This window comes from Mixophyes fleayi, chromosome 9 (assembly GCF_038048845.1).
Source record: "Mixophyes fleayi isolate aMixFle1 chromosome 9, aMixFle1.hap1, whole genome shotgun sequence".
Taxonomy (NCBI): domain Eukaryota; kingdom Metazoa; phylum Chordata; class Amphibia; order Anura; family Limnodynastidae; genus Mixophyes; species Mixophyes fleayi.
The window spans coordinates 92,494,854-92,520,123 of NC_134410.1; the positions used below are offsets into that span (position 1 = coordinate 92,494,854).

Genomic DNA, 25,270 nt, shown 5'->3' on the forward strand with positions numbered 1-25,270 from the left:
TGTCAGGGCTAGTTGGAGGGAAATTGATGTACTTATCAAATGTAAATACTAGTATTTTAATGTTAGGGCAGGAGTGATGCCTAATTTTAAAACGTGGATGCTATATTGATTTAACACCGGGGCTAAATTTCATGTACTCATTTTTTTTCCAAATAGGGCATCCAACATTCCAGGATCCAGACAAGCAGCAACTGATGTAAAGACACCAGCAGCCACAAGTGGTGACAATGACAAGACAGGTAAGAGAGACCAGGACAGTCTGCCAACTGTTCTGAATTTGGTGGGTGACTGTCCCGCTTAGTCAGGATTTGGTCTGACTACAAGAACAGTTGGGAGATATGTCCTGCTTCACACTGTACTGCTTGTTAAGGCAGAACTGCGTGCACCTAACAGTAGTGCACACAGTATTGCCTGTGTATTTGTCAAAAATGTGTCTAATAGCCAAATTACATCATAGGAGCCCCCCTGACTTAAGTGCCCGGGCCCCCGAGCCTTAATCCAGTTTTGGTCAGCAGGAGGAATCTGTGCTCCCAGTCCAGTGCAGGACACAGCCTGCAGAGCAAGCCGAGGAGCTCTAAGTTGCATGAGATTTATTAATCTCGTGAGACTAAGACCTTTCCTGCTCACTCAACAGGAATGTCAGCTGCATTAGAAGCATTGATAAGTACAGTGGGCTTGGGGTGTCATAATGTGTCTGGGGGGGTGACGTAATATGGATGGGGAGGGCCTGATAAATGTAATGTTTTATTATAATGTATGTATCAACCCACCATTTTACCACGCCCCCAACATATTGTAGCCACGCGCTTGGCGGCGCACCAAATGCGCTGTGGCACGTGTTTTTTTTCACAGAGGTGGGCCCGTGTGCTTTAAATGCCAGGGCTGATTTTTAGTCCCAGTCCAGCCCAGGTAACATGGTTTTGTCCAGGAGAAAACTAAAAAGTAAATTAAAAGAAAATTAGTACTTTCCTTAATGAATCAGGCACTATGTTATAGGTGAGACTGTTGTTTATATAGTATAGGTTTTAATAACTCACTTTTGTTACTGTGTAAAAGTCAAGACTCCTCTCCCTGCTGTGAGCCTTGGTTAGATGGGCGCTCCTCACTAGATGATGCACTTATGCGCCATCCTCTTTTTCCCCTGTTTTCTATGAAGCAAGTGGGTCTGTGCAGTATCAGCACACTGAGCCTGCGCAGGTTTTCAATGCTTTTCAGTGGTGTGCGCACCGTGTCACTTGCGGACATGATCTTTCAGCCGCAATAGATCACCTTCCATCAGATGATCCTACCTTCAGTGGGCCCCCTGAGATAGCCCTTAAGTCAGCTGTGGCCATTTCTGTAACTATGTTCCAGTCTGAATCCGTAATTCTGTAATTGTTTGAACACACCTTTATGTACATTGCCAATATTACAACACCTCTTCCCCGTGCCAGAAAGTTTCAGGTCTGTATAGCCACAGTTGTGTACATTCACTTTCTGAGCTTGCGCACAAATTGCAAAGATATGCTTCTCGTTCTGAATCAGGCCAGGGCAACTATTGGTCACTGGTGAGCTGAATTAGAACATCTATTCACAGGCACTTTCACTTGTTTTGCCCTGTTCGATTCCTTAGTTTGGGAGGTGGCACGCAAACGATATTGAGCTGCTCTTCCTTGAACCTCTCTTCTAATTCTGCTACACTCTGAACATGTCGACTTTGTCATCACTTGTCATTTCTGATTTACTTGTTTGACCTACTTTCCTTTCTTTACATGCTTATATCTGATTGTCTGTGGTGCACTGTCATATAGCATCAGGAGTATAATATTATTTAGAGGTGCATTACCATTTAAACTGTTAAATCTGACTGGAGTTGATTATTTAATTTTGAAATTGTGGTGTGATGTAATTAATTCATTAAACACTATGGGCCTGATTCATTAAAGAATGTAAATGTCGATATGCAGTGTCGGACTGGCCCACCGTGATTCTCCTGGGATACCAGGAGAATGAATGGTGGGCCTCGATGCTTTAGGACCACACCCCCTTTTTGAAGAGAGAAGGATTTATCCCCCCAGACCAGGGGCCAGCGGGCGAGCAGCAGTCAACTTCCTTCTTGTGACTGCGAAGCCACGGATCCTTTATCCCCCCCCCACGTGCGTAGCCTATTTCATCCCATGATTCTTAGAAGTCACATGGGACGCACACCATGTGACAGGTGCCGTCTCATGTGTGCAGTGCAGGAAGCGTGCCTGAAACAAGGTAAGTAAGTGTGTTGTGTGTGTTATGGTAGTGTGTGTGTTATGGTAGTGTGTGTGTTATGGTAATGTGCGTGTGTGTTATGGTAATGTGTGTGTGGGCAATGGGGCTTGTGACAATGTAATGGGGGTGAGGACAGGGGGGATTGTTAAAGTGAAACAGGGGTGAGAGCAGGGGCACTTCTAAGTAAAAGGGGGTGAGAGGAGGGGAGCTTATTATAAGCAAAATGTGATGAGAGCATAGGGGTGCTTATTATAAGTGAAACGGTGGTGAGATCAAGGGGGCTTATTATAAGTGAAATCAGGGTGAGAGCAAGGGGGCTTTTTATAAGTGAAATGGGGTGAGATCAGGGGGGCTTATTACAAGTGAAATGAGATGAGAGCAGAGGGGGGCTTATTATAAATGAAATGAGGGTGAGGGCAGGCGTTCTTGTGGTAATATAATGTGGGTGTGAGGTAGGTGGTGGATAATGAGTGCTATTTTATTTCTGGGGTGATGGTGGGGCAATTTAATTTAATAGTGGGGTCTCTTAATTTAAGATGAGGTGGCGGGACCTTTAATTTAATGCTGGGGTGGTTTGGGGCTATTAATTGAATTATGGGGCTGAGTTTGGGAAGGGGGGCTATTTATTAAATGTGAATGTGAATTATTTAATGCTGGGGATAGTTGTGGGAAATGGTTATATTTATTAAACTTAAATGCTATGTATTGCTAGGCCTGTTTGGTGGTAGGTTTATTTATTAAATGCGGATACTATTAATTTAATGTCGGGCTGGTTGGAACGAAATAGATCTATTTATCAAAGTGAATACTATTATTTTAATGTTTCTGGCTGGAGGGAGGCCTAATTATTAAACGTTTGTAATATTTATTTAACGCCAAGGGCTGGTTGGAGTTTTCTAAATTTCATGTACCCATTTCTTTTTCCAAATAGGGCTCACAACATTCCATGAACCAGACAAGCAGCAACTGAGCTAAAGACACCAGCAGCCACAGGTCGGGAAAGCAACAAGAACAGGACACACATACTCAGGTACATACAGTAGGCGCACACTCTCACATTGGCTGCACAAACATACTGGGCTCCGACTACCATTTATTTGGCCCCACCTACATGAGGCCACTTTCAGACTTTTTTCCAGGGCCACTTTAAGTTCACAATTTGCCACTGCCCTTTTCTATGTAGGTGGGGCCCACCAGAGTCAAAAATGTGCAAAGTGCTTGTCACCTGCACCTTTAAGAGTCGCACACCTCATGACGTTGGAGCCTGCCTCAGCCAACCACAGAGAGGAGATGAAGCAGAGGAAAGTCACGTTTACTTTATTTTATTGTAATTTTTTTTATTTCCTTTTATTTTTAAACTTGACAATGTTCCCTTTTCCTCTGGGGGGGTTAGCATGTTCTTGACATAATATGGATTGGGGAAAGTACTCTGTGACATAATATGATTTGGGGGCAGTACTCTGTGGCATAATATGATTTGGGGCAGTATTTTGTGGGACAATATTGTTTGGGGGCAGTACTCTGTAGAACAATATGCATTGTGGCATAAATTGAACAATATAGCATAAATTCTTGGGCACTACTTATGCATTGTGGCATAAATTAAACTGAGGCACTACTGTGTGACATAATATTGTTTGGAACATTACTGTGTGGTATATGCTTTGGACGCATTACTGTGTGGCATAATAAGAATTGTGGCATAAATTGAACTGGGGCACTACTGTGTAGCATAATATGAACGTTTATTTGTTCCATTATTATTACTAATATATATATATATTATAATATATAAACTCTCATCCATCTAAATGCACAACTGGAAAACTTGGGCTTGACTAGATTTTAGCCAACCCCTGAACGTAGTGAACGCTGCAAGAACAGATAGGAGAGAGCAGGACAGTCTGCCAAATGTTCTGATTCTAGTGGAGCAAGACTCTGTCCTGATCTAATCGGCGGGGCCTAGACTGTGCACTCTTTATGTACACTACATTTCTTGATATACTACACTATGCCATTAGCTATCTCCTTCATTGGCTGACCACTCCCCTTCTAGTGTCTGGATCGCTTCTGTGGTGGTTGACCACACCCCCTCGGGTGGGCCCCTACCGTTGCAGTCCCCCGGAGGGTCCCTCATGCCCCAGTCCGACACTGTCCATATGTGCCGTATTTTGCGCAAAATCACTCTGCATATACCCAGAACCAGACCATACGGCAGTGAATGCAGCAATGTTCAATTCATCTTTGAGTGCAAAGGACCCTTGCTACAGCCTCCGATGTCATGGCTGGAACGAGTAAGAAAATGGGTGTATGCACAAAGTGAATGTACAGTAAAAGCGTGCTTAGCTCGAGCGTATGCAGCAATGTCTGACTCAAGCTTTGGGAATCTCAAAAGTACTTGTATTTTTGTTACATCCCTTGCACCAGCTACAGGTCTGGTGTAAGTGCCGATTACTAATGTGAACGGTCATGTATGCATGCTAGAACATGTGTGTGCAATCAGGAGTAACTGTAAAAACTCAATTTATGTACAGTAGACCTTAAGAGAATCCTGCTAATTGTATTTTTTAGAAAAACATTTTCTTTAAACAAAAATAGTATTATTAACAGGTGACAGGTTTTCTCTTTTTCTTCTGTACATACTTTTGGGACTTTATATTCCACATATGTATTGATTGAATCTAGCAGTATATTATTATCTGTTAGAGTAGAGCGCACCTAGACCTGTATTCAAAAACAGACGTATCTTTACATTCACTTCTTGCTGAATACAGACGTGCGTATGCCCGATTTAAAAAACGCACAATACATTAATTTTGCATGCCTTAATGAATCAGGCTCTATGTGCCTCAATTAGAGTTGAACATTTAGTAATTTTTGGAGCCGTAAATATGCACATTTCTCTACTGTGCATGCGTACCAAAATATGTCCATATCTAGATTTCTGTGCATCTTAGACTTGTAGGTACTTCTAGTTTATCATTTCATCACTTCTATTTTCAGCTTAAAAGTGACTAAAACTGTGACTAAAACAGCACAAAAGTCGAGACTGTAGAACCAACCTGATTCAATACAATTTCAAGTTTTATCAAAAATGTTGAGCTTCTCTAAACATTGATGGCCTTGCATAGTTCATGCATTGTAACTAGACCCCACCAAGTGCCTCACTTTGGTTGCTATTAGAGATGCTCACTGACCCCCGTGTTTTGGTTTTGGTTTTGGATCTGGATTACCGGCGTGTTTTGGTTTTGGTTTTGCCAAACCGCCCTTGCATGTTTTGGTTTTGGTTTTGGTTTTGTTTGGTTTTGTTTTGCAATTTTGTTTAAAAATTGATGTTTTTGGGCATAAAATAACCTAATTTAGTGCTCCACCTGTTTCTTGGATAAGTAAGGTAATTCTAAAGCTAATAAATTGGGAAGAAAACAGTTTAATCCATGGTAGGCCGTCCTTAATTCTGCACACAAACCTGATTGTCTTCCTCTTCATCTTAGCCTATTGGCAATGCAGCCATCGTCTTTGGGTGTATATTACACCCTCCACTTGTATTTGAATAGAAAAAAAGCAGCCTGCATAGACTGTAGCATTAGAAAGTAAAAATAAATGGACCAAGGTAGTTTGGTGGCTATCTATGCCCCCCCTCCCCCGCCCTCCACTTGTAGTTGAATAGAAAAAAAGCAGCCTGCATAGACTGTAGAAATAGAAAGTAAAAAAAAATGGACCAAGGTAGTTTGGTGGCTATCTATGCCCCCCCTCCCCCGCCCTCCACTTGTAGTTGAATAGAAAAAAAGCTGCCTGCATAGACTGTGGAATTAAAAAGTAAAAATAAATGGACCAAGGCAGTTTGGTATCTGTCTGCATCAGCCCCCAACCCCATCCACTTGTAGTAAAATAGAACAAAAGCAGCCTGCATAGACTGTAGAACTAGAATATAAAAAGAAATGGACAAAGGCAGTTTGGTATCTGTCTGCATCAGATCCCCTCTCCACTAGGAGTAAAATAGAAAACTATTCAGCCATTATATAATCTAGAATATAAATAGAAATTGAGAAAGGCAATTTGGTATCTGTCTGCATCATAATCATCAACATCCTCATTAGCACCCTCGTCGCCCACACAAATCTCCCCCTCTTCTAATTCCAAAGTGGCATCCTCAATTTGTGTATCACCGGCTACACTCAGGCACACATCAGCAGAACTGCTGAAAGGGTCCCTCTTTATGGGTACACTAACAGAATGCTCACGATTAGACATCCCACTGTTGGATGAACTCTCCACAGGGTTTGGTGTCATTTGTGATTCAGAGCAAACATTATCCTCTAATGCCTTACTGTTATCTTGCAGCTCGGCTTTGACGTGTAACAGTAGTTGTGCACCACTTTTAGACTCCAAATTACTTGGTCTTGCTTGGTCACGAGTGACCATACAAGAAGAAGGCTCAGTAACATTTTTGGATCTGCCACTAATAGAGAAAGGTGAAGACCTCATTCTTTCTTTGCCACTGCGTGTGTAGAATGGCATGTTGGCAATTTTTTTTTTTATCGGCAGTTAACTTTTTTGAAGGCACAACTTGTATTGGTCTGGCCTGCATTTACCAATCAAAGAATAAGGGGTCCTAGCCTATTCACAATTAGTTTAGCAAAGATGTTGATATCCATGTTTAACAGCACAAAAGGGCAGTAATTCTGGTAATATGTCAGGTCTTTGAAAAGTTTTGAAATAGCAATAATTTGTGCCTCTACCATCTCTTTTGGGAACTGGCCCTTGTCATATATCTCATTGTAGAGAGAAGTAAGGATCGAGATTAATTCCTATTGGAATGTTATGTAAAAATTAATTATATAACCGTCTGGGCCATGAGATTTATCTTTAGATAGGGTTATAGTTGCATCTTTTATTTAGATTTCAGTCCATTCTGTGTTGAGAGACATCCTTTACTTTAAGTTTCAAATAAGACATATCACACCTTCTAGAAATTTTTAAATGGTATCCTCAGAAGGCTGAATAGTATTGTGATCTTCTTTTAAATAATAAAGTTGTTCATAATAACCAGCTAGTGTGTTGGTAACTTCCAAGGGATTGGTTAATTTGGCCTGTTTTCCATTAAATATACATCTAATCCTGTTTCTCGCCAGTTTCCCCCTTAATTTATGCGCAAATACTATACTCGCTCTATTTCCTAATCTGTAAAACTTTTGGTTAAGGAGAAAAAGAGCCTTCTCAATTTGGTTTGTAAATGCTCCCTAGCCTTCTTTAGATTATTTGTAATATTAGAATAATTGAGTTGCTGTTTATGTCACTCCTCTAACGATATAATCTTGGCTTTTAAATCATTTTGGAGTTCGTCATCTACTGTTTTAAGTTTCAAGGCAATTTGCATAGCTATCAGTGCCGGATTAACCCGAGGTCTAACTGGGCTATAGCCCAGGGGCCTTGGGCATCCAGGGATCCTTCAAAGTCCTCAGCAGCATTATTGATCGGTCCGCTTACTGAGGAGATCTCGCGAGTGAACTCTCGCGAGATCTCCTCAGTAAGGAGCTTACAGCGCGCCGGGGACAGAGGACTACAGTGACAGGTAAGCGCTGGGGGGGGGGCCCTCACGGGGTACGGGGGGGATGCGGGTGGCTAACATTGGGGGCCTCACGGGGGAATGGAGGTGCCCTTAACCCAGGGGCCTCCATTCCCTTAATCCGGCCCTGATAGCTATAAGCATCTGGGATAGGCTTTATGTGAACACTAATATGTAAAAATAGAGCTGTCTTATGGTTTGTTGGTTTGCATAAATAATTCTAGCGAATCATGTACAGTCTTGGCCAAAAGTTTTAAGAATCATCATCATCATCAACATCAACATTTATTTATATAGCGCCAGCAAATTCCGTAGCGCTTTACAATTGGGAAAAAACACTGATAAGACAATACTGGGTAATACATACAGACATGACACAAATATTGGTTTTCACAAAGTTTGCTGCTTCAGTGTTTTTAGACCTTTTTGTCATATGTTGCTATGGTATACTGAAGTAAAATTACAAGCATATCATAAGTATCAAAGACTTTTATTGACAAGAACATTAAAAATGGTAGGTTAGGAGGTAGTTTGTTTGTTTGTCTCCAGGGGCTGAGAGGGAGATTAGGTAATGTCAAGTCCCAAGACAATAACAATGGTGCATGGTCAGATGAGGTAATTGGTAATATTGTGACCTGCAGAATGTGTTGAAATGTCCACTTATCAGCTTATGCTAAATCTATTCATGAATAATAATTGTGGAAATGCAAATTAAATGTGTAGTCCTTAACTGAGGAATTTTGGGTCGTCCAGGCATCATAAAGGTCATATTCGGTCAAATTCTGGTGAACTGCTATTGTATTTTTAATTTTGTCTGAAGACTTTGATTTATCCATTTTAGGATCAGGGGCATTATTAAAATGTCGTCATAAACCTTTTGATCATTTGTTTGATTTTGGAATAGACCTTTTTGAAAAATGGCTTGTCTAGTATTCGGTGCATAGATGAGACCAATGTAACAACTCTATTCTTAAGTTTACCATGTAGAATAATGAAGCCATTCCTATATAGTACTTGTTTTTCCACTGTAAGAGGGCAATTAGCTCGTATTAACTAACTCTTACTTACTAGATAGCTACACCATTTCATTTAAAGGGGCCATTGGCCCTGAAGCAATATGATATGAAAATGCTTACTGTGCTTGAATCGCATAATGTATCTCTTGGACTGCTACTATATCAGCTGTGTCTAGAGAAGGCTCTAAGGACAAGTGTTCTCTTGTTATGGAAATTCAGACCCCTAGGGGCATATTCAATTGACGGCGGGATCGCCGAAAATCCCACGCTCTAAAAATATTACCGTTATTACGGTAATATCTCACTGGATTTCAGCTCGCGCAGGATTACCTTAAGAACGGTAATATTTTTTGAGCGCGGGATTTTTGGAGATCCCGCTGTCAATTGAATACCCCCTAGTGTTTATGGCGAGAAATATCGCCATGGTACTGATATATTAGTGGATGTGACAGCCCTATCACTCTCGAACTTTGAGACAACATCTTATTTTACACTGACATGTGCATTTATATTACTAGAATAAAAGAAAATGAGGGTATCCTTAAATGCATACACTAGCCATGACACAGCTGGATAAATTGAACAGTAGAAAAAAAGGGAGGAAAAAGGGTTGCACACCTTACTTATAAGTCTACCTTGTATGTGAGGTGTATAATGATGAAGCTACTCACAAACCATAGATACTACTTATTGGCTGAATACACCCAGTCCTTCATAGAGTGATGCATAGATGAAGTAAAACTCCGGAGCAGTCTCAACCAACAAACTCAAACAAACTGAACCAACAGGCAAGGGAAAAAAATAAAGGAATACAGACAGAAATGTAGTTGACAGGCTAGATTTCCCTTGTGAGTCTATTTCATTCTGCCTGTCAAGTACCATTCCAAAACTGAAGCAGATTAAGGGGCCTCTTTATCAACATGAATATAGCATTTTTAAAGAAATTTGATTCAGGAGACATGTGTGAAGGTGGTTCCATTATAGTTGACGATCAGTTTCATTGGGATTATCCATTTTTAGGGGATATTTCTCTGTTCTAAATACTGAAGTCACTGGTTGGAAAAGCATTATTTTGGACAATGTAGCTAGTGAGATATGTGCAAATAGTTGCAATTTTCCTAAAATCTTTTGAGGAATCAGAAGGATTAGCAGCTCTCAGAATGCCCTACACTACAGAAATAATTAAGAAGTTCAGGAATAGGATAGGAGGAGGGCATAGGTTTCCATCATCCAAGCTTTAAAAAAAATCAGGGCATCCTGTTTGATAGAGGAGAGTCTGGTTCAATTTATATGGCACTTTGTTTTATATTTTGCTAATTTTATATATATTTTATGATATCCAATAAAAGTTATGTTTTAATTAAAGGATGCTCCTTTCGATAAATAAATATATAAAATTTGGAGTTGTATGTGCACCTATAGTACCAAACTTCTTTTTCTTTCTTTTTTTACTGTTAATATAGATACGTTTAAGGTTGCACATCCATTTTTAAAGACAATATTGAAAATATAAAAATAATAAAATATTAAAAGAACGAAAATTAAAATATTGGTGCGACAATTTTCTTTGTCCTATACAATAAGTGTTAAGATGGGGGAGGGTTATAATTATGGCTACAATAAACTAATGTGTACCCTCATTTGATGCATTAGGTTGCCTAGATTTCAAAATGGTATACCCTGTTGGGCTTCCCATATTGTGCCTACACATTTTATGCATTTAATTGAAGACTGGGCAAAATATTAAAATAATAATAATAATAATAATTGTATTATTATTATTATCATTTTCAAGTGCAGATTTTATTATGAAAAACTATGTGTAGAATCCGGTCTTCATCTTTTTTGGAAAGGTAGATTGTTGTTAAAGGAAAAATCACAAAGTATTTCTTGGTGGTATTTAGAAAAAAAATATACACATTTGCTTTTAATTAGCTTTTTTGCAATTTCAATTAAAACAATACAATTTTGCCTATTTTTGATAGGTTTGTTTTTGCAGTGACAGGAGTTATAAGCAAACTAATGGTATTGTCTAATAATTCAAAGTGGTCTGAAAAAAACATCATTACAGTTGTGTGGGTACCGCACAAATTAGTGATAATGATGTTGAAATGTGACCAGCTAACCACCACACACAGGATTTTGTTTCAGCTTGAAGCTTCCACACCACAGGATACTAAATCCTACAGTTTGGGTGTTGGATCTTAAAACCCGCTTCCAATGCGGCAGTCTGTTTAATACATTCCCCCAAAGTCTAAAAATGTTTTTCCACTAAAAAATTAAAATGATTTTATTGCAAGTGACAATGACAACTATAGACTAGTAAGTTTAAAATATATAGCTGGAAAGCTATTTTAGGGAATGTCAAATAACCACTTTCTAGGAATAACATTATCAGCATCAGTCAATTTGAATTTATGAAAAGCTGATTTTGTCAAACAAATCTATTTACTTTTATTGAAGAAGTGAGTAGAAAATTGAACAGAGGATTGGCTGTGGCTATAGTATTCTTTGTTTTTCAAAAATGTTTGAAACTACGCTTCACAGATGCTTAATGTAATGATTAGTCAAAAAAATGCAATTTTTACCCAGATAGAAAACTGGCTAATGTGTCCTGAGAGTAGTTGAAAGTGAACTGAACTAATGTTATAAACAATGTACTCTAGGGTTCTGTCATGGGACAAACATTTTTTAATTTGTTTATAAATTATATATATTATATATATTATAAGTTAGAATTAGTAGTAAGGGATGATAACGTAGTACCAGCTGAGCCTCCGGCCAATTAAGTGAAATTGTTGCCGCCCAATTGAAAATATCCGGACTTTATATAAACTGGAAGGAAGACCAGTTCCATCATAACAATACCTGTGGAAGCTCACTGCCTTTTTGGCCACGAGCGAAACGCGTTGGTGGATAATACTACAACCTACTGATTCAGCACTGTCAAATGCTCAACACCTCTATTCTAGCATGCTAGATTGCCACCTTCAGCCTACTGAGTATGCAACCGCTGTCCGCGAGGGATACTAAGAGCGGGCATACGCTACCTCCGCCACACACAGGCTGTGTGTCTGCGTCCGGCACCACTATATAAACCAAAGGCAAGAGACGCCGCCACACTGTAGGAGGGACCCTCGCCCAGCGGATATCTACTATCAAGCGTTACCAAGTAAGTCACTTCGGATTTTCCACAGACTATTTGGGATATTCTCTTTATATTGGATAATTCCTTCACCCCCGCCATAATGTACATGGCCTCTAGGTCCACTTAGTGCACCTATTCAAGTGTCAGTACTCATTTGGGACATCTGACTCATTTTGATTTGCTACCAATCAACAAAGTTGAAAGGGCATTTGTCTACATTGCCATATCAGACAATTCACAATACGGGTTACAATACCCAGTGGACAATTGATGTGTATGGATTGATATGGTTCAATTTCATCATTTGTTTTTATTTGTTTTTTGTTTGTTTCATATACCGTTTACCAAGTGCAAATGTCAGTTCATTCTGTTTCCGGCCGGAAAACTTACTGTGTACATTATGTTGCAATAAATAACACTTACCACTAACTTTGCTACACATGCTATACCTTCTAGTGCCCAGAACCTGATATACTACGTTATCAGCTCTTCTTGGGAGGGTAGGGATTCCCTCCTGTACACCTGCAGGTTCTACTTTGGCTGCTTTACACAAATATAGATAGCACAACCCACCCTTTTGTTTATTTCTTAGAAGTAAGGGATGTTTAAGGGAATATGCTCACAGGACCTGATCATTAAGGCACGCCATTGCGGATATGTGTCATATTTTGTGTAAAATCGCTCTCCACATGCCCAGAAATGAACCATATGCCAGAGAATCTAGCAATGTCCATTTCATTTTCTAATGTAAAGGACCCTTACTACATCCTATGATTTCATGGGCATAATGATGAAGGGACTGGGCGTATGCATATAGTCAATGTACAGTAAGGGCCTACCAAGCACAAGTGCATGCTTTGAGCATCTCTAAGGTACATGATTTTCAGTTGTATCATTTGCACCAGCTGCGCAATCAGTGGGGTACAGGGGCTACCACAGTAAGGAGCCCGGACTCGCTAAGGAGCCCACTGCACACTGATAATCCCAGGACTCATATCTCAGAGGGCCCCCTGCTGGTTGGATGACCTTTTGAGCCACTATGTCAAAATAATTGTGTCCACATCAAACGCGCTGTGGACACATCTGACACTTAGTGGCAACCTGTGCAGGGTCAGTGTTCTGACACTGGCCGCACAGAGTGTAGGGACTAAAGAGGGGGTGGGTGGCACCAAGTGACCTCATCAAGGAGCTTCAGTGAGAGGACACACAACCAGGGCCCATCTGATCACAGCTTAAAAGGAGAGGAAGTCTCACTCATCTACTGCTGTTGTGGAAGGAGTGCTGCAATCAAGGCTACAATCAAGCTCATTGACATTGTGGAGTACTTGGTAAGTTTAAAAGGGCATGTGGAGTTTGAGGGGATGACATGTGGGGAGGTCTAATGAACATTTAAGGAGCATGTGGTGAAGTCTGAGGGGCATGCAATCGTATGTGGAGAGGACTCCCAACCATGGCCTTAACTGTGTGGAGTTTGTATGTGCTATCCGTGTTTGCGTGGGTTTCCTCCGGGTTCTCCGGTTTCCTCCCACACTCCAAAAACAAACTAGTAGGTTAATTGGCTGCTATCAAATTTGAACCTATTCTCTCTCTCTGTCTGTCTGTGTGTGTGTGTGTGTGTGTGTGTGTGTGTGTGTGTGTGTGTGTGTGTGTATGTATGTTAGGGAATTTAGACTGTAAGCTCCAATGGGGCAGGGACTGATGTGAATGAGTTCTCTGTACAGCAGATTCAGTGGCGCTATATAAATAAATGATGATGATGATGATGACTGACATTTAATCGGCACATGGGGAGGTATGTGGGGCATGGAAAGGGTATGTGACAAGGTCTGTAGGGCATATAATGGACCCATTATGAGATCTGATGGCATGTGGTAAAGTCTGAGGGGCATGTACATTGCATGTGGGTATGATTAATGCACAGTTAACGGGCATATGGTTAGGTATGAGGGTCATGGAAAGGGTATGTGGAAAGGTCTGATGAGCATGTAAGGACACAAATCTGAAGGCACGTTGGGAGGTCTGATGGACATGTAAAGGGCATGTGGGGAGGTCTGAGGGACATGTAATAGGCATATTATGAGGTTGTGGGGCATGTGGAGAGACCTAACAGGCATGTAATGGGCTTGTAGAGAGATCTGATATCTGATATTGATGGGCATTTAAGGGGCATGTGTTGAGGTCTGAGAGGTAGATAAACTGCATGTGGGGAGGTCTGAAGAGTATATGGGGAGGTCTGATGGGCATATAATGGGCATATAATGGTCTAGGGGGGACATGTGTTGAGATCTGAGGGACATGTAGGGGAGTTTTGTTGCACATGAAGGATCTGAGAGCTTGTGGGAGACTGAAAATAAAAGGCATGTGGGGGCATTTTGGCATAAGTGATGTGGGTGTTACAAGGTAATTTTTGGGATGTTTTTTCATTCTCAAAATGTTGGGTAATGTGTAGCCCTTTATAAGGCTGGTTGTATGTAGCATATACTGCATGATCTGTGGTATGTACTGTGTACACTTATTGAACGGCTTTCCAAATTTCATGTTCCTATGTATTTTTCAAACAGGCCCCAACATTCCTGGATCCAGCCAAAAAAACAGCAACAGGTTGTGAGTGCTGCAATAACAGGTAGGAGAGAACAACACTAACTAGCAGGGGAGGAGCATCACATACATTTGCTCCAGGTGCCATTGCTCTGTGCTCACTGAGCCCAAGGGAGATGAGGGTTAAGTGTATGTGCAGGGTCTTGTCTGTTTCATTTGTACTAGGCCGCACAATTTCTGATGGCAGCCCAGGCTACTGGTCTGCTGAATGTGCCGATTGCTAGCGATGACGGCTATGAATGCATGCTAGAACGTGTGATTGCAATCAGGAGCAATTGTAAAAATTTATTTTATGTACAGTACACATTAATAACAACCTAATAACTGTATTTTATGGGGGAAAAAAATGTAATGTTTTGTCATTACTATGTCATATATCACACAATATTAACAGGGGACATTAATTGAATATTTTTTTTTCTCTGCGTTCTTTTGTGACTTGATAATCCACATGTATTGGACGTATCCTGGGGTATCTTGTCTGTTAGAGCAGAGTGGTCCTAGACCCGTATTCATCAACAGATGTATATTCAGTTTAGCTCCTTGTTGAATATACACATGCGTATGCCCGATCTATATGCGTTTTTTAAAAAAATGCACAATATGTCCTTTTGCAATCCTTGATGAGTCAGGTCCACAGTGTACAGAATATTTTCTAACAATATGTTCAGTTTAAGCAGAGGATATAAGGCTATGGGATATATTTACTAAAATGCAGGTTTAAAAAAGTGGAGATGTTCCCTATAACAACCAATCCGATTCTATCTGTCATTTTGTATAATGTACTAAATAACTAGAATCTGATTGGTTGCTATAGGCAACATCGCCACTTTTTTAAACCCGCAATTTAGTAAATATACCCCAATGTCTTGCATCAGTAAGAAAAGACATTTAGGGTTTGATGCACAGTTGGACTAACTCCTGTTTGTGTAACTTATGTTACACATATTTGCAGAGCACATGTTCAGAAGGAGAACACACGCATATGTGCCAATGAGAGTTACATATGACACTTGTTATAAAGTTTAATTGTTAAATCAGCATTTTTGTTCTGGTGCACTACAGGTCCCAGTAAGCCATGACATGTCTTAAGTGTTAGGGTATGCTAGAGCTTAGAGAACTACAAGTGTCAGCATACCCATTGCTGCTAGAGCTTGCTAGCACTTTTAAAACTTGTAGAAATACAAGAATGTCCTGGGATCCAACACCCGCTAGGTCCTGTAGAACACCTGTAAAAAAAATAGAGTAAAATAAACACACACATATTCCTTGTAAACAGATATTTATTTAAAAAGATCTCCTCCACACACCCTTGTTCACCACTTTATTTCTCATTTAAATCTTTGGGAGGGGGGTTCTCTTCTTTCTTGCAGCTTTTAAATTATTTTGAAAAACCAAAAAATCATAATTCATGCTTCGTGTAGGAAAGTTAATAAGCTTTTGAGCATTTTGCTGTAGAAAGTTCTGGGTTATTGGACAACAATGTTTATTTCTTTCAATTTAAGGCTATACTCGATGGATGGACCTCAATAGAAAATGTGCAGCTTTGCCATGTGTAACTGTGTTTAATAGACTGGTGGATTTTAACCTGAAAATTAGGAGGAGGCATAAGATATAAAGAGAGAGAGTGGAATATAAAAAAAAACTTGTCTGAGCAAATACATCATGAGACAAAACTTTAAAACCACCTGCCTAACATTGTGTAAGTCCCCTTTGTGCCACCTAAACAGCTCTGACCCATCAAGAGATGGCCTCCACAAGACCTCTGAAGGTATAATGTGGTATCTGACACCAAGATTTTAGCAGCAGATCCTTTAGGTCCTGCAAGTTGCAAGGTGGGGCATCCATGACTTTGACTTGTTTTCCAGCACATCCCACAGATGCTCGATCAGATTGAAATATGGGGAATCTGGAGGCCAGGTCAACATCTTGAACTCTTTGTCATCTTCTTCAAACCATTCCTGAGCAATTTTTTCAGCATGGCAGGGTGCAATATCCTGCTGAAAGAGGCCACGGAAATCAGAGAATACTGGTGCCATAAAGGGGTGTACTTGTTCTGCAACAATGTTTAGGTAGGTGATACGTGTCAAAATAATATCCCCATGAATACCAGGACCCAAGCATTCCCAGCAGAACATTGCCCAGAGCATTACACTGCCTCCACCAGCTTACTTTATTACCATAGTCCATTCTGGTGCCATCTTTTCCCCAAATAAATGATGCACGTGCACCCAATCATACACATGATGATGAAAAGAAAATGTAATTCATCAAACCATTCCACCTTCTTCCATTGCACCATAGCCCAGTTCTGGCACTCACGTGCCCAATGTAGGCTCTTTCGGCAATGGACAGGGGTCAACATGGACACCCTGACCGGACTGTGTCTATGCAGCCGCATATGCAGCAAACTGCATTGCACCCTGTTTTTCGCCTGCTTAGTAGTACAGATGTCACTGATACTGCCCCTCACACAATTGCATTCAGATTGAAACACTTGGGATTGAGTCTTGGGTGCCCATGACTCTGTCACCAGTTTACCAGTTTTTCTTCCTTGGACTAGTTTTGGTAAGTACTAACCACTGTATACCTGGAACACTCCACAAGATCTGCTGTTTTAAAGATGATCTGACCCAGTCGACTAGCCATCGCAATTTGCCCCTTGTCAAAGTCACTCGTATCCCCCAAATTAGATTTATAAACATTCAGAATACCCCTCCATCACTACACTTTGGCAACATCCTCTTTTTCTTGCGGGAAACTCCACGAAATTTGCTTTACTCTGCAAACAGGTAGGTATCACTCAATTTGCACACATAATGGAGGAAAGTGACCCCCTGGTGTTTCTAGATATCTGCAAGAAACCTAGGCTTTCTCATTCTTTACACTTCCACTATCAACAAATTAAAGGTTTTATATAGGGAAAGGTGTGTTAACGCACGAGGAGGACCAACCTCGATACAGTCATGTTAGGGTTGTAAGAATCCTCTAATCTTAATGAGGGGGTGCTCTACCAACAAATACAATTTTTTATCTTCCAGAAACTAGAGTTGGAATTAATAAGAGCACTCCAGGTCTAATATTGGACCTGGAGTGCTTATTAATACCAACTCTAGTTTCTTGGTGATAAAAAAAAAATGTTTTATATAGGCACAGCTTAAATCTGTTAAATTATGTAGACAGACGCTTTTTGAACACAGTGCATATATCAGGTTGACAGACAAGGACTTGTCTCTCTAATATACCACGCCATTCTATCTCCCACAGATCAACCGTTGGAGCCATTTGACTCGGCATGAGAATCTGATACTCAGAGGACCTTGGACCAGGAGGGCTGGTTAATTAAACACTGTGTTGCTAAACCCTCTATAAATATGTCAGTAAAGGAGAATACTTATAAAATTTACAACAGATGGTATATGGTGCCCTCCAAACTTCACATAATTTAAACCTCTACCTCTAACATGTACTGGCGCGACTGTGGGAGAATGGGATCCATCTAACATATATGGTGGCAATGTTGCCTTGTGAAGTCCACTTCTTATCCCCATTGGTTAGAGAAGAGTTGGCGCCATCATTCCGTAGCGGGTATAGTTAGTGGTAAGGTGTCACTACTCTAGCAGCACTGTTAGTCTGAGCAGCTAGTGATCAAGCTGCACCATCAGCTTTCAGCTTGTCCCTATGCCTGAGACTAGTGATGAATGTTCATGCATAGGATATCAGGATTAATCTCACAGGATCTTCATTTACTTACCATACAGAACCACTGGGCATTCGCAGCCATTCTCAGGCACACTACTTTAGAAACTGCAGGTGGCATAAGTAATATAAATATATGCATATATATATATATATATATTATTAAAGTAATTTTATCGCTTACCAATAAAACATTGTCCAATGCGATTTGTGTGGCTCCAACGCACAATGTATTTAATTGCAAAATATAGCAGGATTTTACAGCAAGCCATTGTTACACATTAAAAATGTTTAAAATAAAGCAGGAAAGTATTAAGCACCGAATACATTACATTTTCCTTATAGAGCTTCACCGAGGTCCATGGAACAAAGCCATGCTCACATGTAGCCAGGTTCAGAGAGAGAGAGAAAGAGAGAGCTTTGGCTGATAAAACGTCTTGATAGTATACAGTTTCAGTATAGAAAAAACTACTGATGTTGTCATGGCATGTTTCCATTGGTTCAGGATTCAGGACAGTCCAGTGTAATGCAGGTCATAGGTCAGTTCAAAGGATTTCTCTGGGAAGAGGTGATCACCTTCCCCTAAGAGTGGAAAACATGTGCTTCTTAAAGAAACTGACCCAAACCAGTCTAAACAATTTAAAACACAATTGATCATTCAATATTTTATCTTCCATAACTATTGATTGCAGGAAGCGATCGCAAAGCCGAAATTATAGGATGAGAGAGGGTAATGTGCAGATCAAAATTACACTAAACATGATACATTTCCTATATCCTGAGCTTTAGATACTTTTAAAGTGCTTTTATCATTATTATATTTAACTGTAAACTCTATTACATTTGATTATAAACAATTGTGTTTTAGAACTATTTTAAGGTGGACTATTTACAAGTAAATGTGTAAGTGTATGTGCGGGTTATTTATCGTGCGATTGCGTCATAATAATATCAATCAATATAGCTTATTTCATCCAATTATTCAACTTTGACAATATATATTGTGGCAGGAGCCCGCTACTGCAGAAGCACACGCGTACAACTTCTTCCTTTTTATGGTTCTTTATTGTCAGGATGGTAATAAATGTTTTGACACCGTATACTTTCACAGCAATTATGGAGACCCTAAATGCTTGCTATACATAGACCAGCTCTCTCTCAAGACTAGCCAGCTACCCCAGCATTAGTCTCCCTGAACAATGAAACAAGCAGGGTTTTATACCTGACACTCCTCCCACAGGCCTAGCTTGATGGACAGGTGACACACCCACCTTCTCTTTAAAAGGAAACGCCCATCCCTGGCTCTTGTTTAGACTATCAGACCCACCCTGTCTGTTTGCTGAGAGGAAGCAGCTTTTAAATCATGTAAGTAAACCAATTTTAAACTACACATATGTTTTTACCTGGTTTAATCTGGTATATATATATATATATATATATATTGTAACAAAAGGAGGCATTTAGCTGGCAATATGCAGATAAAGCAGGGAAGTAGAGTAAAACATTGGCACAGTTATGTACCTAGGTGGAGATTAAACCAGGTAAAAACATATATGTAGTTTAAAATTGATTTACTTAGATGATATAAAAGCTGCTTTCTCTCAGCAAACAGACAGGGTGGGTCTAATAGTCTAAACATAACCAGGGATGGGCGTTTCCTTTTAAAGAAAAGGTGGGTGTGTCACCTGTCCATCAAGCTAGGCCTGTGGGAGGAGTGTCAGGTATAAAACCCTGCTTGTTTCATTAATCAGGGAGACTAACGCTGGGGTAGCTGGCTAGTCTTGAGAGAGAGCTGGTCTATGTATAGCAAGCGTTTAGGGTCTCCATAATTGCTGTGAAAGTATACGGTGTCAAAACATTTATTACCATCCTGACAATAAAGAACCATAAAAAAGAAGAAGTTGTACGTGTGTGCTTCACCAGTAGCGGGCTCTTGCCACAATATATATATATATATATATATATATATATGTATATATATATATATACATATATGTATATATAAATTTATATTTAGTTCAGAAACTGAAATATCAGTGTGATTGATCCAGGGGATTAATCCAGTTACCATGTGCACGTTTGACTTAATTGTGCGTACCACAATAGGCTTTGTTTTGTCTTTCTGTGGATGAGAACTGTTATGAAATATACCTATAAAAAAGAAATAGCAAACAGTCCTCATGTTCCCTCTCTCTCATAAACACCATTAAAATGCAGTTAAAATCAGTTGCACTAACCTCCCAGATATAGTGACTTACAACTAGCAAGGGCTGGCTTGTGAGCCACACTCAGAAATACCTAATATAGGCCTGAAAGACAGCTGCTAAGATAACACAAGGCAATATTTTGAAAACAAATCAGAGAACAAATAAGCCCAGGCTCATTTAATCCCATATTGTCAGGATCTGTTGTTACTTACCTGCGTGTCCTGTCCAGGTGCTGTTCTCCCTACCTCCAGTGATGGTAAGCGGCTTCCGCCTTTGATACTGCAGTCAAGTGACTGCTAGGTGGGAAATTCGAACTTGCTCTTCTATTTAAACAGGCTCTGGACACTTTTTTAGTGTCAGAGCAACAGGTTATTTATCCTAAAATGTGGCTCCAGTTAGATTGTTCTTTCTGTCTTGCACTATACCTTGTGTTCCTGTGTTTGACCTTGGCTAGCCTCCTGACCACACTTATTGGAACTTGTCTTGTACTTCTACTGCCCACATGTGTTTGAGACCTCCAGATTGTTGACCATCTCTGCCCATCATACCAGAGGGCATTTCGCAGGGCATTGACCTGCGAACGCTCGGTAGCAACATCCGCACCACCTTGCGGTGGTTCTTGGTGATGACTGTGGGGGCTCGTTAAACTCTGTGCCTCAGCTCTGCCAGCACCAACTCTGGCTGATAGCAGATGTCACGTATATCTATATTAAGTGTTACACATATTTTACATGGAATTAGATGCTTGGCAATATAAATGTCCTATATGTATGCAAAACACATAGACAGTTGTTTGTCAGCGCTTGTTCTTGTTTTTTTTATACATATAGGGCATTTATATTGGCAAGCAGCTGGTGTCATGTATAATATGAGATTAATTGAGCGCCTGCTTATTTTTTCCCCTCACTCTCATACCAGAGGCTTAATTGAGCAGTATCTTAGGAGGAAAATGAAAAAACTTTGTTTGATTGAAATGGATGGTACTTAATAGGTAGGATGTTGGACTTTAATGTGACATTTACAGTTTTTTATTTTGCACGTTGACGTAAGCTTCTAATTTGTGGAGGATCCAAAGAGTGGAGTGTAGATATGCACCTTGTTGTGAGCTGCATGGATAATCAAGGCGCAACTGTGAAAAACTAAGACTTTTTCAGTTCGTATCAAGTGTGCTTCGTATACAACCTCCTCTGTCTGTACTGAAATTTACAGTACCACTTAATATATTCTGTATGCTGAGAAAGACTGCTAAAATCTGTTTTAATTCCGTATATAGTAACAACATTAAATCCATTACACATTTTCTTTATGCTAGGTGTAGTTTTATCGTTACTTGTTTTTATATATTTGTTTAAATTACACAGTATCAGCTCTTGACAGGTGCCTGATCAAACCATTTGGTTCAAAATAATGTCACTGGACAATTACATTTTCAGTGACAATCAATTGCCCATCCCACACCCCAAAAAAATCAAATTGTGGTGAGAATGTATCAATCAGTATGATAACGGCTAAATTGACTTTCTGTTCTTGATCCACAGAATAACAACCACTGCTGCCTGCATGATGGATCTGCGCAGATACCCCCTGGACCAGCAGAATTGTACACTGGAGATAGAGAGCTGTAAGTGTTTTTGCACAGGATTCCATGATTTTTATTTGTTAACATAGGCAGCAGTTTAACTTCACCAAAGTTGTTTCAAATAGAATTAGCAAGATGTGGTTGACTGTATTCTTCTTATGTGTTTTGCAGGTTGTTTATTTTACCATTTTGATTCAATGTGTACTATGGATCTCTTGGTATTCTATTATGACATCAAGGATAAATCAAGATGTAACTTAAAGATCATTACCATAATAATTCGATTTTTTCCATAATTTGAAGCAATTAAATTAATAGAATACTACGCATACATTTTTTTTTATCCAAAATATCCCCTTCCCCCCAGGGCCCTCTTAAGAACATCTTGGGCACCCGGGCACAGCAGTGCACCGGGGCCCCTATATATACAAAAAAAAAAAAGATTATATATATGGGCCCTGCAGCCAGGGGGGCCCGTCGGAGGCAGCAAAAAAAAAACAAAAACCTGGAAAAAACAATTCTTACTTTGCGGTCAGCTGACGATCCGGCTCCCTCCATGGTCTCCTCCTCCGTTGCGCTCCGCAATGGATGTCGGGCGGGTGTGATGACGTCATGCCCGACATGCACTGCGAGCGCCGCATGGAGGAGGAGACCATGGAGGTAGCCGGATCGCCAGCTGACCCCAAGGTAAGTATTGTCTTTTTTTTTTCCCAGGTTTTTTTTTTTTTTTTGCTGCCTCCGACGGGCCCCCCTGGGCTGCAGGGCCCCCGGTCACCTGCCCATTGTGCCCAATGGGAAAGACGGCCCTGCTCCCCCCACCTGATAGAACCCGATAGTGGACCGCAGTAGTTCTGACTCGCCTCCACAAGAGCTGCATTTGACACTATATTTTTAAGTTCTGTTATTCTTTAAATAAAAATGCAATTATTGAAATATGCTGCATGTTTGTGTAAAGCACACCAATGTTGATGCAGGAGTAGAAATTTAAATCTTAGCTGCCTCTGCCGAACAATGCATAAAAAGAAACAGAAATAAATCATCAACACATAAATAGGTGCTATATTGCTATACAAGAGTTTATTGCAGCATAGACATTTAAAGAAAAATTATTGGGTCTATTTATTATTTAGAGAAAAGCACTGGTGTTTTCATCAAAGATGGGTCTCCTGAACTATCAACGGCTACCAACAGTGAAGGCTTTCCCATGTGCTGCCGCAATCTTCCTATCATCCTCACCCATCTCAGTATGACAATAGCAGGGTATACTCATAGAAAATGTTTTATTTATTTAAGTAAAAGGTGAGAATTTCGAAGTTGGAGAAATCCAACAGAACCAAATATTGGGGCAGTGAGTCAAACTGAGCCATGACTAGGTTTCTCCCACTGATTTGACATCTGAAAACAAGGGAAGATGTAATTTCATGAAAAATGTTGGATATTGCGTGTTTTTTATTGAAATATTCTATACATAGTGCTGCCTCCTGTTCTAAGCTGCCATTTTAGAAATGATAGCATGTGGGGAGGTCCATTGCTGGATTTGTGTGCTGATAAGAAGTTCTGGAGGGGTGGAAAAGGCAATTAATGTGTACTGAACTAGCTGTGATATTACTGAAAAAATATTTACCATTTATTTACAGATCACTGTCTGCTGGAATTGTGTGTTAAAGTGGTTATAAGAGAGTGAAGAGTAGACAATCAGTGACTACTGGTAGCAATACTAATATATTAGTATATTAGTTAAGTAATCAAGAGTGGATAAAAAATATTAATTGGATTCACTTATTGTTACCTAATTTATTTGTGTTTACTACACTATGTTTGGTGCCTATTCTTTTACGATTTTTTTTAGATACATACTTGGAAGAGGTTTTTAAGAAAGAAGCATCCTAACTGTATAGTGTATTTGCTTTTGTATTTTTTTTATCCCGCATATTGTATGCTAACCACTTTGGAAATCTTTGAAAGTTTAAGCTAGTGTGTGTGAGTTTCAATGTCATATATGTACTAGCAACTGGCCTATTATGTGTAGGATTTCTACAAATTGTAGCCTTTCCGGAAGGGAGAAGGACAATCCTAACACTGGTGCATCTTGATAGGAGCTTAGCTTCTGAGACTGTAGGTGCAAGGCTATGAGAGAGCTCAAGGAGTCAAACATGCATTTGGTCTTCACCATGGACCCCCACAAGGGAGTGTGGGTTTAGCTGTAAGAGATGTGTAGGTTGCACTTCTCCAGGAGGGCACTCAGCGAGGTAAGTAGAAGTAATAATATAGTCTGGAAAGTCAAGGTCAAGCTGTGCGGTCAGTGCAGTACACGAGGAGGATCCAAAAGAGTAGTCAGACAGACAGGAGTCGAATAAAAGAGCAGACTTACAGAGCCAAAGGGAGTATCCCAAAGAAGTGTTAGGAATAGTTGAGTCAGGAGCCATGGAGTCAGATGAAGGGTTAAAGAACAACATAAATGCCTGGAGCTAAAAAGACCTAATACTCTGGCACCCTAATGGTTCCAGAGCCTTCCTTAAATAGTGCTGGGATTGAGGAGTACTCACTGGCGTAGTGTCCAGTTGCCTAGCAACTGCATGCAGAAGTTTTGGTGCGTCTGGTTGCTCGGCAACCAGACATGACTTCCTGCTGCAGAGAAGGTGCCCGTCCCTGTACGGATGAAAGAGCACAGGGACGGTGCCTGACAATCCAAAACAATTTACAAAGAACAGAATGATGAATGGATACAGTATTAATCTGAGTATTTCCTCAGTAACACAATATTGAGTAAGCTATCTAATTCCTCTAGTGAGTGATTGTATAAATGACAGCCTCAGACAATATGAGCAGCAGAAACTAAATCAATGTTAAGGAATTCTGATGTGGCGATGTTTGACATAAACTTGTACTGCCATGAGAAGTGTCACGAGCCACCGCATTACTCACAATGGCTCAGATGCTGTCTCTGACTGCGTCCCAGCTGTCAGGCCGCTGGGAGGTCACTTCTGGCCAGGGTATCCCGGTCACCTAAGCAATGGCTGGGACCCTTTTTCTCCACTGCCGTCGCGCCCAGTAAGTCAGAAAGTCGGATGGCATTTATATTGCCACGCAGCTGGTACCACATACAATATGGGATATACCGAGCGCGGGCTTATTGCCAAGCAGCTGGTACCATATATAATGTGGAATATACCGAGCGCGGGCTTATTTTTCTCTGGTTTTGTTTCAAAATATTTC

The 25,270-nt window shown here is 40.3% G+C and overlaps 1 protein-coding gene across 1 annotated transcript in view; it reads left to right on the forward strand.

Annotated features, from left to right (window-relative positions):
- LOC142100834 (gamma-aminobutyric acid receptor subunit beta-4-like) overlaps positions 1–25,270 on the forward strand; it is a 586,661-nt gene that overhangs the window by 380,104 nt on the left and 181,287 nt on the right. Inside the window, exon 5 of the mRNA XM_075184680.1 lies at positions 22,014–22,096. Within this exon, the coding sequence (XP_075040781.1) occupies positions 22,014–22,096 (83 nt within the window). The remainder of the gene's footprint in view (positions 1–22,013; positions 22,097–25,270) is intronic.